The sequence below is a fragment of the Maylandia zebra genome, linkage group LG19, assembly GCF_041146795.1.
Source record: "Maylandia zebra isolate NMK-2024a linkage group LG19, Mzebra_GT3a, whole genome shotgun sequence".
In the NCBI taxonomy this organism is placed as follows: Eukaryota; Metazoa; Chordata; class Actinopteri; order Cichliformes; family Cichlidae; genus Maylandia; species Maylandia zebra.
The window spans coordinates 1,677,313-1,696,083 of NC_135185.1; the positions used below are offsets into that span (position 1 = coordinate 1,677,313).

The 18,771-nt window shown below is 40.8% G+C and overlaps 1 protein-coding gene across 1 annotated transcript in view; it reads left to right on the forward strand.

Annotated features, from left to right (window-relative positions):
- atp10d (ATPase phospholipid transporting 10D) overlaps positions 1-13,360 on the forward strand; it is a 42,218-nt gene extending 28,858 nt beyond the window's left edge. The window contains exons 14-23 of the mRNA XM_014408196.4: positions 6-132; positions 214-398; positions 2,773-3,052; positions 3,250-3,326; positions 3,648-3,773; positions 4,667-4,867; positions 5,687-5,767; positions 5,900-6,004; positions 6,763-6,950; positions 12,926-13,360. Of these exons, the coding sequence (XP_014263682.1) occupies positions 6-132; positions 214-398; positions 2,773-3,052; positions 3,250-3,326; positions 3,648-3,773; positions 4,667-4,867; positions 5,687-5,767; positions 5,900-6,004; positions 6,763-6,950; positions 12,926-13,109 (1,554 nt within the window). The 3' untranslated portion in view covers positions 13,110-13,360. The remainder of the gene's footprint in view (positions 1-5; positions 133-213; positions 399-2,772; positions 3,053-3,249; positions 3,327-3,647; positions 3,774-4,666; positions 4,868-5,686; positions 5,768-5,899; positions 6,005-6,762; positions 6,951-12,925) is intronic.
- The last annotated feature ends 5,411 nt before the right edge of the window (positions 13,361-18,771 follow it).

An 18,771-nucleotide genomic window follows, 5' to 3' on the forward strand; every position in this document is an offset into this window, starting at 1 on the left:
TGCAGGTTCTGAAGGAGGATGAGTATGACTTGTGGCTGAAAGCACACATGCTGGCAGAGAGCAGCATAGAGAACAGAGAGGAGCTTCTTCTGGAGTCAGCTCAGAGGCTTGAGACCAACCTCACTCTGTTGGGTAGTCACTGCAGCTCAGACTTAAATCATTCGATATCAGAGCTGAAATACCAGCACTTAAAGCGTATGCGTGTGTTTTCAGGTACCACAGGGATTGTAGACAGACTCCAGGAGGAGGTTCCAGAGACCATTGCTGCTCTTCAGAGGGCTGGGATTAAAGTTTGGGTTCTCACTGGAGACAAACAGGAAACAGCCATCAACATCGCTTATGCCTGCAAACTTCTATGTGCCAGTGACAAACTGCTGACAGCTAACTGTGGAAGCAAGGTCAGTGAGTGAAAAAATCTTTGTTATTTTACTGTAGAGCATGTGCAAAAGGGTGTAAGGTCTTCTTCACACACTGTGCCCTTTGCATTAGATGGAGGAGTTGTACAGGGAGATGGGTGCGTTTGGCTCATCTCAGTCTCTCACTAAACATGCTCCTGTGACTACCCAGCAGTCACACCATGACACCCCAAGTATGACGGATGGAGTGTTGAGTGCGAGAGAAACTGACCTGAAAGATAGGATCATGGTAAAGCTGGACCCTCCGTAGTGGGTTACATAGAATATGTTAAGTACCCTCTGAAGGTCTACTAGAAGATGTAAATGCACCATAATGGAGAGTCCGTACTGCAACCATCACCAAAAAGAACCAGCTGATCTACACCACAGCAGCAGTGATCACGGAGATGCTTGGCTATATGATGAACAGCCCAAAGGAGCAGCGCAGTTCATGGAGAAGGAGTCGAGAGGCCAAGATCAAGGTAGCACGGAGGGAAGCTGAAAGTAGAAAGTTGAAGAAAGAGGTACCTAAGAGCTGCCCGTGCCTTGGAAACTCCCAAACAAAGACTTACAGCCTTGGCCAGCCACTTGAAGAAGCATACCACAGAGACAGAAGGCAGGAGCGTAAACCAGCTGTACTGTAGTGATAGCTGTAGCTATACCAAGTGACAGCAACATCAGGAAGAAGGAAAACCAGAAGCTGGAGAAGTGCCACGGGCTGAGAGAAGAGCTCGAGAAGATGTTGAGGGTGAAGGTGACGGTGGTCCCCGTGGTAATCAGAGTACTCGGTGCGGTGACTCCCAAGCTAGGCGAGTGGCTCCAGCAGATCCCGGGAACAACATCAGAGATCTCTGTCCAGAAGAGCGCAGTCCTGGGAACAGCTAAGATACTGCGCAGGACCCTCAGGCAGAGGACCCGAGCTTGAAGGATAGACCACCCACAGGGCTAGAGGGAAACTTTTCATATGATTATTTTATTATTTTTATATATTTCAGTCATGAAACCCTCAAAAACCTTTCTTATAAATCCTGTCTACACTCTTATAAATGCTTATTAAAAACTCATTTGTTCGTGTACACAGTGAATCAACTGTGTGTGAGATGAATGTAGTGTACAGCAAAGAAGAGCATTAGAGCATGTCCTCTTTCTTTTTGTTGGTGAGGAACATAGTGATGTGTTGTTTCTTCTGGACAAGGTTTCTATAGACATTTGTAGACTCATCCATCGACCAGTACTTTTACCAGTGCTAATGAACGTGTTCTATTTTTATTTATATTGTTATTCATTGTTTTAGGAAAGAAAATGCTTCTTTTACTGCATAAAATAATAAAAATCTAAACAAATACAAGTACCAATACGCAGCAGAAACCGCTTTCTGCAACTCGGATAGTTAGCCAATCATTGGAGCTGCTGAAAGATTCGAATTACAGCAAGCTGTCCATGCCTGAGGGCTTGCTTAGTGATAGGTTTGTAGCATAAACCTATTCGCTGGAACGTTCAAGACAATTTACTACACAGCGAAAGCAAGACACTTGCAGCCTCAGGAGTAGGAGTGGGTTTAAGAACATCAATTTCCAGATTCAAATAGATTTTATATTGAATAAAGCGATATCGATTCATTAAATCCTGACATCGATTTTTAAATATAAATGTATTTTGCCAGAAACACCAGAATCTCAGCTTAAAGCTCACAAAACTATTTCAACAACCGCCAAACAGCTAAAAGAGCAAAAGAGCAGGTAAACGAATTCACAGTGAATTTCAACTTTTACATAGTATGCCAAATTACAAAACGCTTAGCTGTGTCTCTAACAAAACCTCTGTAACGACGCTCTGCTTCACTTCACTGGGGGTTATCTACTATAAAAATCCAGCCCAGGAAAATCTCCTTCATATTTTTCTGTGTTTTATCTTCACTTTGTTTGACATAAATGTGCTGTGATGCTTGCACCTCTGGTGAAGTCTCACAAGACTGAGATGCTCTAGCGTGACCTTAAAAAGGCGGTTCATGCTCAGAAACCCTCCAGTGTCACTGAATTGCAACAATTCTGCAAAGACAAGTGGGCCCAAATTCCTCCACAGTGCTGTAAAAGACTCGTGGCCAGTTATCGTAAGTGCTTGATTGTAGTTGTTGCTGCTAAGGGTGGCCCAACCAGTTATTAGGTTTAGGGGGCATTCACTTTTTCACACAGAGCCATGTAGGTTTGGATTTTTCCCCCTTATTAAAAAACACCAACAATCAATCAAATCCAATAAAACACTGGGCAGGAGAAGCCATGTCTGAACTCAAGCAGCCCACCAATTTCATGAAAGAAACAGTTGCTATATAACAGCTACGCTCCGCTCAGGCACATAACGGTTCTTTCTTTTCCTTCAGGATGCTTGTGCAGCTTTATTTGAGGATCTCATACTGGAAGTCCAGGGTGGTGAGAGTTTGACTGCCCTTACTGGAAATGGGGAATCCATGTCCAGCAGCTTCATTCTGGTCACAGATGGCCGGACGCTGGGTTGGGCCTTGGAGGACGAATTGAGGAGCAACTTCCTGGAGCTGAGCCGGCGATGCAAGGCAGTGATCTGCTGCCGTTCCACTCCACTGCAGAAAAGCCAAGTGGTCCAGCTGATCCGGGACCATCTTGGTGTCATGACCCTGGCTGTGGGTAAGAACTCAGCCAACAGAAAAGCAGCTTGGAGCTGATTGTTTATTATTCCATAAAGACATTTCATAACCCTTTGTCTGTTAAACATTTGAAATACAGATGATCTGTCATTGCATGAGTACTGTCAGCTTTATTTATCACATCACTGCTTGAAATAATTTGACACGAACTAGTGGAAAACAATGCTGCTGTTTCAGGTGATGGAGCCAATGACGTAAGCATGATTCAGGTGGCTGATGTGGGCATTGGGATATCTGGACAGGAGGGAATGCAGGTATTAACAAAGAAAAGAAATGACAATAATACTAGTAATAACAAAAAATACTGTCAAACCGAGGTCTTTACAGAATACTATGAAGCTACTGTTTGTTAGTATCGGTTTAGTTCAGCCTCCCATCCAAGACCATGACAGAGAACTCTTTGAGAGCTGTAGCTTTCTGTGGTTATATTAGACTCAGTGTGATATTGCATTCGCCCGTATCATCTGGTTTCACTCACCAGCAGGCGCTAAATGAGGCTAACGCTTGCGTTTTTTCTTCTTCTTTTCATTATTTTGCTCTGTGGTCATTTTTTGTTGTTTTAAATCTTTCTCCAGGCTGTGATGTCCAGTGACTTTGCTATTTCACGGTTTAAACACCTCAGCAAGCTGCTGCTGGTTCACGGCCACTGGTGTTACTCTCGTCTTGCAAACATGATTCAATACTTCATCTACAAGAATGTGGTAAGAGTCTTTTTTGACAGCTTTATAAAAAAGGTTATAAACGGCTTGACTGACGTTTCGCATTAAGGCGGGTGTTGAACTCACAGCAGTTACACTGTCATCCCTAAACTCACCTGCTCACAAGAAAACAACAGCAAATCATTGTTTTAGTCTTACAGCAGTTTTGTCTCTGTCATGTTGCTGCATCCAAATATTTGTTTCCGGTTTATTCTGCCTATTATACTAACGACTACATTTAATAAGACTTAATATGACTTTGGAGGGTTCCTGTTGTGGGACAGGTCTTCTCCCCGGCCACTGAGTCCAGCTCTCCCAGCATGTCTCAAATCTGTCCTGAGGTCAACACTAGTCTGACAAACCCAAAACACCTCACACAGGTTTGAGGCACCCAGCAGCCTTCCTACTCTAGCTTGCAATGATGCAGAGGACTTGTTGATATTGAGCTTTGCCTGTGCAGAGATTAGTAATGACACCTTAAAGTAAGAAGGTTCCTGATTAGAAAGAGAGCTGGGGGCCTTTTATATGTGGACTTTGCATGTTTTCCTTACGTGTGAGCCAAAAGGACACATTATTAGCTTAAATCAAACATACGATCAATGAACAATCATTTATCATCGTATCACTGAAAGGATAAAGAGCTGGTGCAGTGATTTACGACCACGACAAAGCCGTGGTTCTCTGTGTCAGCATGGAGCATGGTTGTTCACTGAGCTCCTTCCCTCCTTGCACCAAAGCTGCTCATGTTCTGCCTGAAACTAAAGAATCTCCCAGAAATGGCACTTATTCGTTATAAAACACAGAAGATTTTAGAGCAATTCGTTGTTCACACAAGGATAAAAAAAGTATTAAGTAAGGAAATTCCTCACTGCTGACTGTGTGTTTCTTACCTGCAGATGTATGTGAATCTGCTGTTCTGGTATCAGTTCTTCTGTGGTTTTTCTGGGAGTGTCATGACCAACTCCTGGGTGCTCATCCTCTTCAATCTAATCTTCACATCAGCTCCTCCGCTCATTTACGGCATTCTCAACCAAGATTTACCTGCTGACACTCTGATGGAGCTGCCCGAGCTCTACCAGGATGCACAAACTTCCAAGGTCACTGCAAACACATACATGCCACAGAAATGACGTACAAACTCTACAAAAGGCAGTTGCTGTTTAAGGATTTCATTTGTTTTTTCATTTTTGTCAAACATTTTCTAGAGTATGGTCATTGCTCCTAACAAATGTATTTTCTGAAACAGAGCAGCTTATGAACACAAAACCTTAGCGGACACAGTTAGCATCATGAAGTCTCAGCAGGTTTGCATCACGTCGATGAAAAAAGAAAACTGCTTAAATTATGAAAAGTTTATTGATCGCTACATTTATTTGGCTTTCAAAGTATTTTAAATTACTGAATGTAAACTGGTTCTGCACTTGCTATGATGAAACTCTAATACCTACTAATGTAGGCTTCACACTAACCGGGCTGCTAACTCATAATGTGCATACACATGATCACAGCAGTCCTGTATAACAGGAAAACACATAAATTCACTTTAATTAATATGTCAACAGCTACATTTCTGCCATCATTTTATTATTTGCACAGAAAGAGGAAACAGAAGATGGAAAATAGGGCACTATCATAGCCATACATGTGTACATTACATATAGTAGAAAAATCACAATGCACAAAAAGAAATGCATACCAATATGATCATGTCCCAACATACTTCTGTTGGTCCTTTTATCTGTGTGCTACCGCTGACCTCTGGCCTAGCTCATTACCTCATTATCGTTAAGCATGGGTCATTTGTTTTTCATTGAAGTGTCGTGGCCTGTGTTAGCCAAACAAGTATTGCATGTGTGACATCAGTAACACTCATATTTGTTTAGAAAGTGTAACAGATGATTGTGATGTCTTCACAGACGTTTGTTCCATACATGTTCTGGATCACGGTCCTGGATGCTTTTTACCAAAGCCTCGTTTGCTTTTTTGTGCCTTACTTTGTAAGTACACCATGCAAATCGTTACTTATCACATTCCTTCTATTTACATGCACGTGGGTCTGTCTGTCTTCTCCTCATGTTCTAAGATTTTCATGTGAGAGTGTTTTAGGGGACTTTTTTCTGTTTTCACAGGCATACGCAGGATCAGATGTTGGGGTGCTGTCCTTTGGCTCACCGATCAATGCATCAGCACTTTTCATTATTCTGCTGCACCAAGTGATCGAGAGCAACACGCTGGTCAGACTCACCACCACCACTCAAAATCATTTATACTTCAGCTGGGCTGTGTCTCAGCTACTTTGCCTTTACAATAACAAGTGTGTAGCTTAAAGGTTATGTGTGTTATATTAGGGGGTACAGCAGGGGTCTCAAACTCACGGCACAGGTCACCACTACTTGTTGACCTGATGAAATCTAATGCAGTTTGTCCCTTGAAGATTTGTTTGCTGTTGTGTGCAATCTTAAAATAAATTCTTTAAATGATTTAATATGAAGGCAAGATGAGCAGAGAGCACGAACATGCTGAGGGATTGGCTGTGTTAGTTCAGTGAGAGTCGCACACTAATGTGTACACTTATGTCTGCACTTTGATTTGTTACATACGAACAAAATTAGTGCTGCACGTGTCTGTCCGCAAAGACAGGACCAATGTGTTTATCTGGTAGTTCAATGAAAGGCTTCAGTTAGTTAAGAGTGCGAAACAAGAATCTGCATTCACGTTTGCAGTTTGTTGTACAATATTTGAAATTTAAAAAACAAAAGAAAAACTACACTTTTTGTTGTTTGATTGTTTTTTGTACGACTTGAACACTAAAGTGGCCCTCACATGAGATGACAGTGGCAGCAGTGGCCCTCAGCTCATTTAGGTTTGCGACCTTTGGTGTAGAGCGTGAGGAAAAATGTAATCCAAGTCAGAACTGAAAATGGAAAGATTCAGGAGCAGCTCTCTCTCTTTAGTTGTGCTCTGGAGTTTTGAATCTTTTTCTTTTTTGCAGACATGGATTCATATGGTCGTGTTGGTGCTCAGCTGCACTTCCTATTTTGGTTTTGTACTGCTCCTCAGTGGCTTCTGTGTGACCTGCAGCCCCCCTGTCAACCCTCTGGGGATTGAGTTACTCCAAATGTCCCACTCTCTTTTCTACATCACATGTGTTCTCACTACTGTGGCAGCTCTGTTACCCAGGTACGCGCACACACACACACTGCAAAAACTCATGTACAGGTAGTGTATTTCCTTTGGGGGCACTTCATAACTCATTAATAATAAAGAGCTTTACTCTAATGACACCTGGAGGTGCCAATGTCGTCATCACCGACACAGCTATACACTGAATTTGTTTTGTCACTCCAGTGGTTTCCATATTTCAATTAAACAATGTGGCAGAGTGGACTCAAACGCAGGACTCGCAGGCTGGTTGAGGATGTTTATTGTGAAGGCAGGATGAGCAGGACATGAGACGACTGGCTGACTGAATGCACACAGACAGAGGCGAACACAAGAAAACCGGACGCACGTGGAAAATAAACAGAGACAAAGTACAAACTGAAAACACTGAGTCAACAGCCCAGGAAACCTGACATCACTTTCATTGCTAAAACATTACCCAGATATCCAGGATCGTTTTTAAATACAAATATTTTAATTTGTTTATGACCAGACATATGCTTCAGGTAAAATAGTGCTGGTTACCATGGTTTCCAGGGGTCTTTTGGAGTCTCCAATTTTCTATTTTTGGAAACACTAATTTTAATTGGACCAATCAAAATTAATACATAATTAAAATATTGCAGTATTTTTAAAGAAACATATATAATAAGCTGTAGGCAACAGCACTTTAAGGGATCCTGTTAGGAAAAGGTTTAAATATTAACCTTTAATTATATGGTTTTAAAACTGAAATCATACAATTCCATGTATTATATATATGTGTAAATAGTAAACAGCCCGACACACATAACTACAGTTGTAAACAAAAAAAAAGATTCTCACAGGACTGGTTTTGGCAGTCCGACAGCTAGATGCAGTTCACCTTTTAATATTAACGTTCATTACAGTGAAATTAGGCAAAGACTGAAATAGGGCTACAACAATTCACTGAGTAATAAAATCACAAAAAATTCTTTGCTACAATGTTTCGTTTCACACGAGGCCCTGTAGTGTGTCGACGTGTTAAACGACACGACCGCGAGTGCTTTACCCGCATTTGCTACTAAAAACAGACCTGCACTATAACGTTTTGACAACATGAAGCCCACACAGCCTTCAGTTTGAAACAGAAACGCTGCTAGCAGCCGCAGTGATGATGACTCTGGGACAGTTTAACATGGAGCCGGTGTTCTGAGAAACCATCCTACTCTGGCAAAACGTCCTACCCGTATTATAATTTGACGGTGACCTGCGACTGACCATAACCTTAAGAAGTATTCCGGATGGGTGAGAGAAATGGAAGTTAATTCGGCGTTGGTGTTGTGCGCATGCGCCGCGTCTGCGCAAAAACATTGGGTAGGATGTTTTTCCTGGTAGGATGGATTCCCAGAATCCATCTGTTTACTGCGGAGCCCCTCTGATGACATGGTCCAAAAAATAAATATATTGAGGCCACAAAATACTATTTCAAGGGCACCAAATAGGTATAACGTGCGCATGAAATGCTAATTTGTGCCCATGAAACACTTGACTGATAACCGTGATCCTTCCCTTGCAGTTGGTTGACAATAAAATCTATCCCGGCGTCCAGGTCCTACTTACGTCTGTAAAGCAACTGGGCTCTCGATGTCCTGTTTAAATGTCTCTCCGTAATAATGGTTCCTTGCATTGCAGGCTTTTCAGAATGCATTTGTAGCTCATTCCCAGCCTAAAATAAAACTCAATCATACCGTCTCTGTCCACGGTGCATAGGTTTAGCCTACTTATGCTTATGTCTCTACGCAGCTGTCCAGGAATTGTATCAATATGTTGTGCGCACGTTATCTATTTCATTGCCACAAATGCATAATTCGTTGCCATGTTCTATCCAATTCATGGCCACAAAAAGTATTTCGAGGGCACAAAGTAGAATTTTGTGGCCACAATTTATTTATGTTTTGGACCATGTCATCAGAGGGGCTCCGTAGTTTACACACCACGAAGAGGCGGAGGCGTTACCGAGAAACCGAGCTCAGGTTGAGTGAAAGAAAACGTGTTTCTGGCGTCCAAAACAGGAGCACAGTTCCAGTGATGACCATTAAAACCTTTACTGGGAAAAATCTAGAGTGCCGAGTCCTTCATCAAAGCACCTGATCAACTCCAACGTGAAGAAAAACGAACTTTGTAGCTGCTCCATTCACACACAGAGAGTAATCTGCAGTAAGCCTCAGAAGTTATGCAGATGACCTGTTAATTTAATAGGTCATTAAGTTAATAGGTCATCCAAAGAGTTAAAAGCCAGAGAATAAAAATAGGCTTTTAATCTGGACTTAAAAACGGCACTGATGTAGCCTGTCTAATATTAAGAGGAAGATTGTTCCAAAGCAACGGGGCCACAGCAGAGAACGCCCGGTCTCCTCTGAGTTTCAGCCGTGACTTAGGGACTGAAAGCAGCAGTTGCTCAGCTGACCAGAGGGAACGAGTGGGAACATAAGGCTTTCAACAAATCAGACAAATAAACGGGTGCCAAACCATTTAAAGATTTAAAAACCAATAAAAGAAGTTTAAAACGGATCCTAAATTTGATCGGAAGCCGATGTAGGAGGCCAAAACCGGAGTGATGCGGTCGAATTTCCTTCTACCAGTTAAAAATCGAGCCGCAGCATTGTGCACTAATTGTAAGTGTGACAAAGTGCCCAGCTCCTATTAAAATGGAATTACAGTAATCCAGGCGTGATGTAATAAAAGCATGAATTACAGTTTCTAATGTTAAACATTGTGTTAATTCAGTTGCATTAGAATTTAAAAATATGAAAATAAGAGCTTTTTTTCATAAGCCACATTTTTTTTACACATGCCATTAAACTCGTTGTTGTTAGATTGGGCCCGGGCATTTTGACTAGAGACCGGCCCACCAGGTATTAAAGCCATAAAGCCTTTGAATGAAAACAGACGCTGTTGTGACAGTGATGTACAGTCTTGTTGGTATATGTACGATTTCTATACATTTTACGTCAGATAAAAACTTTGTTCGCAAGATTCAGATAATTATTTAACAACAGCGAGACATTTTAAATGAGAATAAGAAAGTCTTTCTTTGTGCCCCCCTTTCCCTGTTAATGCCCTACCTGCCCCCCTGGCAACACTTTGCTAGACCCGCCCCTGCACAGTTACCAGCTGTCAGCTACGTAGAAAAAGGATCCTGGTGCTATTTATCTCTCAGAAACAGTTCATAACTTCAACTCATCCATGTCACCTAAAAGGTAAACCTGTTTCTCCATCACCTGTTCAGCTCTGATGATTCAGTAAGGACATCTCCTGGTTTCATCTTCATGTTTCCCTCTCACCACATATCCAAACCGACATCATGACCAGCAGCTTTACAGCTGTGGCTCCAGCAAACATCAGCTGATACTAGAAATTAATATTAAATAAATTCTAACAACAGCTGATCAAGCTTAAACGTGCTGCTGTTGTTTAGCGCGACATCCGCTGGTTTCCTGTTTCTGGCGCAAAGTGGGCGATAAACAGACGAGAGAGAAAAGCCGATCAGCTGATCATTGATCAGTTTCATGATTGAAGTAGCAACAGGAGAGGGAGGGGGAGAGGATGAGAGGAGAAGAAACAGCTGTGGACAGAATAATTCCAGCTTTGTGTCTTTTCCATTGTAGCTGAAGTCCGGGACAAACTGTTCCTTTTCACCTCAACACGAAACGCGTAATATTTTCTCTGAATGTGAGACGATTCAGTTTTTTACAGAATGGTTGGAAACTCTAATAATTAACCTTATGAATAAAATAAAGTTCACTATCAGTAACATCATAGCACCCACCCAGCTGTATAGAAACTCCGTCAAGCTGGCTAGAACGCAGTACGAGTTATTGTAACTGAGGGTAAAAAGTCAGCACAACGAAAATAAACTGCACCTAAACTTAGTTTATATCTGACCCAGATAGACTGCAGGTCATAACTTCTTACCTGAAGTTCAGTTCACCTGACACTCGGACTGGTGGCTGCCTCGGGTCTCTGCTCCTCCTGCCTCCCCTTCCCTCATCCACCTGTTGCCTCTGTGGAAGCTCCGCCATAGCCACCACCAAACAACTGAGTTATTTTTACATTTTACACATCTGCCAGCATCTGGACAATCCACCACATTTTATTGTTTATATAGTTACAAAAAAACAAACAAACAAAAAAACATCGGCCCATAAAAACGAAAAATCACCATCGGCCCAAATGCCCAGTATGCCCGATGGCCAGTCCAGCTACGGGTTGAATACTTAAATATTATTTACATTACTTAATGTGTTCATCATCATTGCATCTGTTTTCAGCAGCACAAAAACTTGCTCCCTAATTTGAAAGTTTTTCAGGCAGACAGAGCAAAGGTACATTTATCTTATTTGATTTGACCTTTGACAGTACATGAGATTATTTATATAATTTTGCATTTAAGAAAAAGTTTTCTTTAAAAGTTTAATTTAAATATGGTACGTACATACAATCAAAGGGTTGAGGGGTTTTTGACAGGTGTTGTATGCAGTTCAACTTTCTCTTTTGAATAGTTACTATTTCTCATTAATAAGACAAAAGTATTTCTTATCTGATTACTTGATTAAACAGTGGAATAATAAATGGATTACTTGATTACTAAAATAATTGATAGCTGCACCCCCTACTGGTGCTGAGCAAGTGTGGCTTGCTTGTAAGAGTTTTCAGGAGAAAGTCTGTTCATGTAAAGAGAACAGCAGTATGGTTTAGGTTGCATCCGAGCAAACGAGAACAGTTTGTTATGCTGCAGCTACAGGACCTGGGCACTTTGCTGTCACTGACGCTGTGCAACAGGACAGTGACCTCAAGTAAATCAGCAACTCTACTGAGTGGCTGAAAAAGAAAAGAAACAAGGAACTGAAATTGAAATGCTGCGGTTGGATGTTGAGAGAGCGCTGCAGAAACAAATGCCTGGAAATCTCAACAACTGAAGAAACAAAGAGAAGAGTGCAGCAGAATTCCTCCCCAGTGATGATACAGACTGTTAAAGGACTTTCTATAAGCCACTGAATCATGAGTTGTACTCAGTTTTTCACAGGAACAAATAAAACTATTTTAATGTGACTTTATATGATTAAAAACATACTTTACATAGTGTGTGTAGTAAGTAACATATGCATGATGCATGATTTTACACTGATAGCCAGAAGGCCACCTATTCTGTGTTTATTTATTGCATATACGTCCAAGCCCAGCTAACCAGCTGGATTTCATGGTTTTGGGGTTTCAGTAGGGGCTCAGCCCATTCACTCCGTCTAACACAAACATATTTATATCCTCCTCACTTAGTAAGTCTGAGGGTAGGCTAAACAAACGGCTGCATCAGGAGTTCGTTCCAACAGCGGACCAGGAGTGGCCTACCTCGAACGGCCTGGTCTATTTGTTTAAAGAGAAGAAGAAGTAATAAAATGTCATATATTGTGCATATTTTGTTTGGAAGGGCCAAACTTCCTTCTTTTGGTCCGCATTTTTAAAAAACCCAGAGGGTTTTTTGGTGTGTGTTCCTAAAACTGACTGGAATGAAATGGGGGTTGATCAAACTTAGAGTGGGTTAGTTTTATTTTCCCTTATCAGTGAGTGAGAGTACCTTAAGGTGACGTGTTGTTGTGATGTGTTTTTGTCTTGAGTATAGTTCTTTACTCACAAACTAACTGAGCTGTTTTCAGTCAATGTTGAGGGTGTAAGGTTTGACGTTACTTAATTGTAAGGCAACAAACGTGTAACAGCACCATCATATATGTCAGGAGCCAGACTTGGCTGGCACTCCACAAGGAACCGCTTGCTTGTTAAAGTCTAATCAAAATGTCACGTTACATATTGTTTTCTAAATTAGGACTTTTATCAGCATGAAGCAGAGTCTAAACCGAACCACTGCTTTAGAGCGAAGTCGTTAATAGAAAAAAAGGCGAAATCAATGAAGTTTGAAAATGTCACGTGCAGCCACAGCTCTAGAGGACTGACTGATGTGCTCTTCTCTACAGGCTGTTTTTTCAAGCTTTATGCAACACACTGCACCCATCTACAGTTTTGAAATCAGCTCACATGGATACAGTGGACTCTGAAAATTACCGCAGGAGAATGCAGCGCTGGAACATGACCCACTCCAAAACCAACAGGCTCTCGGCGGGTGCCGACAACGCTGGCCTGGAGCCCAGCTTAGCGTGAGAGCTACGCACATGCAGAGAGTTGCACTTGATACCTCTACTGATGCACAATCTCCCCTGAGAAAAGTATACCTGAAACTGAAGGAAAGGTTTCTGTTGATGTGCCGCACTGAAGTGTACATCACAGCCAGAACAGAAGTTTTGGTTCAGTAAAAGACTTTGACTCCAAAGAACACTGAATATAACTGGCTGCGTTTTGTATGAATGAGAAGTATGCATCTGTGATTTTATGAATAAAGTATGTGAAAGTAATCCATCCATGTGATTCATTCAGCGTCTGTTTAAAAATCACACCCAATGTTTATCTTTATATAATCTTTCTTGAACAAATGCACTGGTGTCGTGCTTGGGACGGGATTGAAGCTCACACACGGTTCATGTGTAAGCTGTGGTGACGCGTTATCTTGTATGTCAGTTGGATTCTGATGAGATTTGGCAGAGTGCGAGAATCCTGTGAACCTGTGCGGCACATCATTTGACGTAAGAAGTTAGGTGTGTAGGCAAAAAATGGCACCAAATTTGACCACGGTCTGGAGAAATTACTGACGGCTGCTTTTGCAGCAGAGCGTGAAGCATTTATCTGTCAAGACTTAATACTAGACCGTCCCGTTATTTTCTTTTCTTATGATGCTCAGCATTCAACAAAGGCTCTAATTAACCTCTGTACTTGAATGACAGTAAGACAAACACTGATCAGTTTCTCAGGTTTGACTGATCAATATTTAAACATTTATTCTATTTTTTCGTCATAGCTTTCAGCTCCTTGTTTTTATGCTTTGGATTATGTTTGTAATGAATCCAACCAGGTTTTCATCTGTCCTGCAGTTTAAACAGAAGCCCTCGTTTAAAATCACAGTATTGATGTAAGTAATTGCTGTGCCACTAAATGAATAGATACACAGCCTGGAAACAGAAAAATAGATTTACATGTTTCAAAACCAAATTTCAAAAACATATTAAGGATTTTTATCGTGAAGACTTGTCTGAACCAAACTGAATTTAACCAGATAAACACACACACACGCACACACAAACATAGTAACTTACATATAAAATGATATATAACTTATAAAAATAAAATATAAAACAAGCAAACACAGAAGTCAAAATAAGACGTACATAAAACAATTATTATACTAAATAAGATTAAAAGGCAGATCCAGTTTAAATACGCACTCTCCTCTTCACCTCTCCTGTGCACATTGGATGGATTCAGGTATTCAAAGTTACCTGCCTTCACTACCTCTGCTCCTTGCATCTTCACTGAATGTTTGCCTCTCATTCACATGCATGTATGCTGTCGTGCTTCTGACTCATTCCTCCTCTTTCATACCTCGACCTTGTCAGACTGTCTTCCTGCTCCCAAATCTCAAGCATCAAGGAGACAGTAAACGTAGGCTTTCTTGCAAGAGGGTGGAATAATCCATGTGTTTCAGTATAATTTAAATCCATTAAATTATGTTAACAACAATATCACATAAAAATATTATTAATAATATTACATTGTTATATGAGTAAATTAAAGTTAGATTTGTAGAAATGCCACTTTTTCACATTTGATTGGCCCAATTTCGCTGATTAGCTGCCCTGTTTTATCTAAACACTTCTCAAAAATGTGGGACAGCTGATGTTTCAGTTGCTGTATGGCCTCAACAGATCAGAGCGACCTTCTGATATTCAAATTAGGCACCGAATGGGAAATGAAAAAAAAGGGACTTTGAAAGTGGCATGACTGTTGGTGCCATGCAGACTGGTCTGAGTGGTTTAGAAACTACTGTCATTTTTCTATGGTTTACATTGGATTGTAAAGAAAGAGAGAATATATTCAGTTGGTGGCAGTTCTCTGGGCAAAAATGCTTAGTTGATGCTAAGGGATGGGGAGAATGGACACTTTGTTTCAAGCCCAAAGGAAGGCAACAGCTAACAAATATATGAATATATGAAATGAAAATAGGATATTCAAGACCTTGTATGTGATGACAAAGGTTTTAAATTCAATTCTGGATTTGACAGGGAGCCAGTTCCTCACAGTTTTACTGGAGACTGGAGGAAGATGACGAAGAGGAGTCTCCATTTACATGAACAAAGTCTACAAAGTCAGAGTCTATTATATAGATATGATTCAACCCACTGCAGCACAGTACCATTAATATCTACAACATGCTATAATCACTGTAATAAAACATTATGGTCGACAGTGTCGAACGCTGCTGTCTAGCAGGACAAGCACAGAGATGAGTCCACTGTCAGAGGCCATAAGAAGATCATTTGTAACCTTGGTTGGATTTTAGACTTTTTAACTGACAGATCTCAGTGTGTGTGAGAGTAAACGGCTGTTTTTCCAATCAGCTGAATTCTTCCACTGGTTCACCACAGCTTTGTTTTCTCTCTCCCCTGCTATATATTTTGTACACTAATGACTGTCATAGTACACAGGCTGAAAGGCATTTCATTAAATATGCAGATGACACAGTCATTGTACGCGTCCTTCATGGTGAAGAGTATTCCCATGGACCTGCTGTGGATGAGTTTGCTTCTTGGTGTGATCAGTCCTTAAAGATCAAAACCTTACAAACTAAGGACATGGTAATTTACTTCAGGAAGCCCCCCTCCAACAGTAGTAAATGGTGCAGCCATTGAACTGGTGGATAGTCATAAGTATTTGGAGGTTGCTCTTGATAAGGCTCTGTCCTTTGAGTCACATTTTGACTCTACAGGGAAAAAAAGGTAAAACAACGATTGTACTTTTTAAGGAGATTTTAACGTTTCACCTCAGATGATTACCTTTTTTATAAAAGTTTTATTGAATCTGTTTTAATCAGCTCAGTGCTGAGGAAGGCAACCTCTGTCATGTCATGTTCAGACCATCCTCTCTTTAGAGACTTTCACCTGTTTCCCTCAGGTCGCTGGTATAAAGTGCCGCAGGGAAGACCGAGAGACATAGTGTCTTTTATACCTGCTGCTATTGTTATGCTCAATAACACTAAGCCATAAGTGTTGTTGCCATCACTACTGCACATTGCACTTTGTTGCTACAGATAAAATTTGGGATGTTCTTCCTCTTTTGCTTGTTTGGGGGTTTTGTGTTGTTCGGTGTGTGGACAAACTGCAAATCAATTTCCCACTGGGGACAATAAGTTTCCTTTAACGCTGACCTTCACTAAAAGTGTTTAGGTTTTGTGATGAGCTCTGAAACCTGACCCAAACTCTTCAAATAAACCATTCATCCACAGATGATCAGTTAGCTTACAACTGCTGTTTTAAGGATTTGGAAGATAAAAGGAAGGCTGGAGATTGGCCTACAATTAGTTAAAACAGCTGGGTCTTTTACGTTATGGTTCAACTAATACCAGCTTGAAGGCCTGTGGTACATGTCTGCTTAATAGAGATCATATTTAAGATTAAAACATTAATTAATTGAATGACTTCCTTTAGCAGTCTTGTAGGAATGAATGGATGCCTTTATTTTGTCGGTTGCAGTTGCCTGCATCTGAAATTGACCTTGCCGACCGTACATACAATACACCAGGGGTCAGCAACCTTTCTGATGATGAGTGCCATCTAAAATTTCCTCAGAGGTCAGTGTGCCATATGACTGCATTAGCAATAAATGTAATAACAGTTACACACTATATAGAAGAACTTCATAGAATTATATTTGTTCGTAGATGCTGGCAAAAAAAGACACTTTTTATCCATATGAATATGGATAATATGGCATGTTTGCTACAGTTTTTCTCGATTGGTTTGGCTCATTTCTTGAAACAGAAATGACATTCTCAAAATAACACAGACAAACCTCCAAACCTCTTGGCAAATGTTCACAACAGAATGGCATTTCTCATTCATTTTATCAAATGGCAAATGCCTTAGTACATGTCTCAGTTGTCTCAGTGCATCTTTGCAAATGATTAAGTACACGTAGCCTACAGTTATACAGTTAGCCCACATTTAGCACATTTTCCAAATGAATAGATCCTGTAGATCTAAACTGATTAGTTGATTCTCAGTCTAATGATTATTCCTCCAAAACATGTCAGCATGATGTCATTGTATAAGTACTCGCATGCACAACTGTCTGTTCAATTGTCAAAATTGGTCAAGAACATAATACCATGAATACCATACATGAATTTCTTTGAATATTTGATAAATTGATGACAGTCATTGACAGTCAGGTGAAACTAGACTAACGAAGGGGGAGCGTCACACACAGGTGTGTTCCATGATTGTGTGCTGCCAAACACAGATATATAGAGCTTGACCAGAGCCAGTCCGAGGCTCTGAACATGGATAGACAAGGCCAAGCAAACGGACAAGGGGAAGCTCTTCCTCAAGGAAGAGGAGGAGGAGGAGGAGGACTGAGAATGCGTGGTGGAGGAATAGGGGGAAGAGCCCGAGGAGCGCGAAGACACTGTGCTGTCCCGAATGAAATTTGGGCCACGATTATAGACCATGTCATAAACCATGGCCTCACAATGGCAGAGGCAGGTCGTCGAGTGCAGCCGAATGTGCCTCGCTCTACAGTCTCCTCCATCATCCAAACCTTTCGCAGGGAAAACAGGTATGTACTCTATGTAATCTATGATGGAGTTACATGCTGTATAGGACAGGGCACTGTGCGTGAGGCAAAGAATGTATAACTTACTGTAGAGATTTTGTGTGCATCTGCCTACAGTAGTAGGTCTATACTAGCAGGTGGAGAGGACTAGTGGAATGTTGTGATACTAAATATGACAAGAAATATATTGAACTAATTACTGTAAACTATGGAATTACATCATTTATACAGTTTAGAGTAGTATTCCAGTCACTGTGCAATGTTGCATTAGGATTGTGGTGAAGTTACTGTGAGTAAAACAATAACACAATTACACTGGTAACTTACTGTATTCTGTTCTTTGTGTAGGATTGGACGACAACCTCACGTGGGTGGCAGAGGACAACTGCTCAATGAACAACAGGAAAGACAGATTTGTAGCATGGTGATGGCAAATAATGCCATCACACTGAGACAGATCCGAGATGCCATCCTTCAGGACGATCATATATTCCAGAATATAAACACAATAAGCATAAGTTATTCAGCAGTTCTTGGAGAGTGTTTGGGATATAATATGTCACATGTAACAATTCTGGATGATATCCAACAATTTTGAAGCAGAAACATTGTTTCAGTGACAAGTTATAGGTGGCAGTCACTTTTTGGCAGGCTTAAAATGGCATATTATGGGTATTAATGATCCTTTAAAAGTTATTCAGCATTTCTTAGAGACTGTTTTGGGATATGATGTGCCACATATGATCCTTTTGGATGATACCCAACAAGTTTGAAGCAGAAATATTGTTTCAGTGACAAGATATAGGCCACAATCACTTTTTGGCAGGTTGAAAATTGCATATTATGGGTATTAATGGTTCTTTAAAAGTTATTCAGCATTTCTTAGAGACTGTTTTGGGATATGATGTGCCACATATGATCCTTTTGGATGATACCCAACAAGTGTGATGCAGAAATATTGTTTCAGTGACAAGATATAGGCCACAATCACTTTTTGGCAGGTTGGAAATTGCATATTATCAGTTTTATTGTTCCTGTAAAAGTTATTCGGCAGTTCTTGGAGAGTTTTTGGGATATAATATATCACATGTAACCCTTCTGG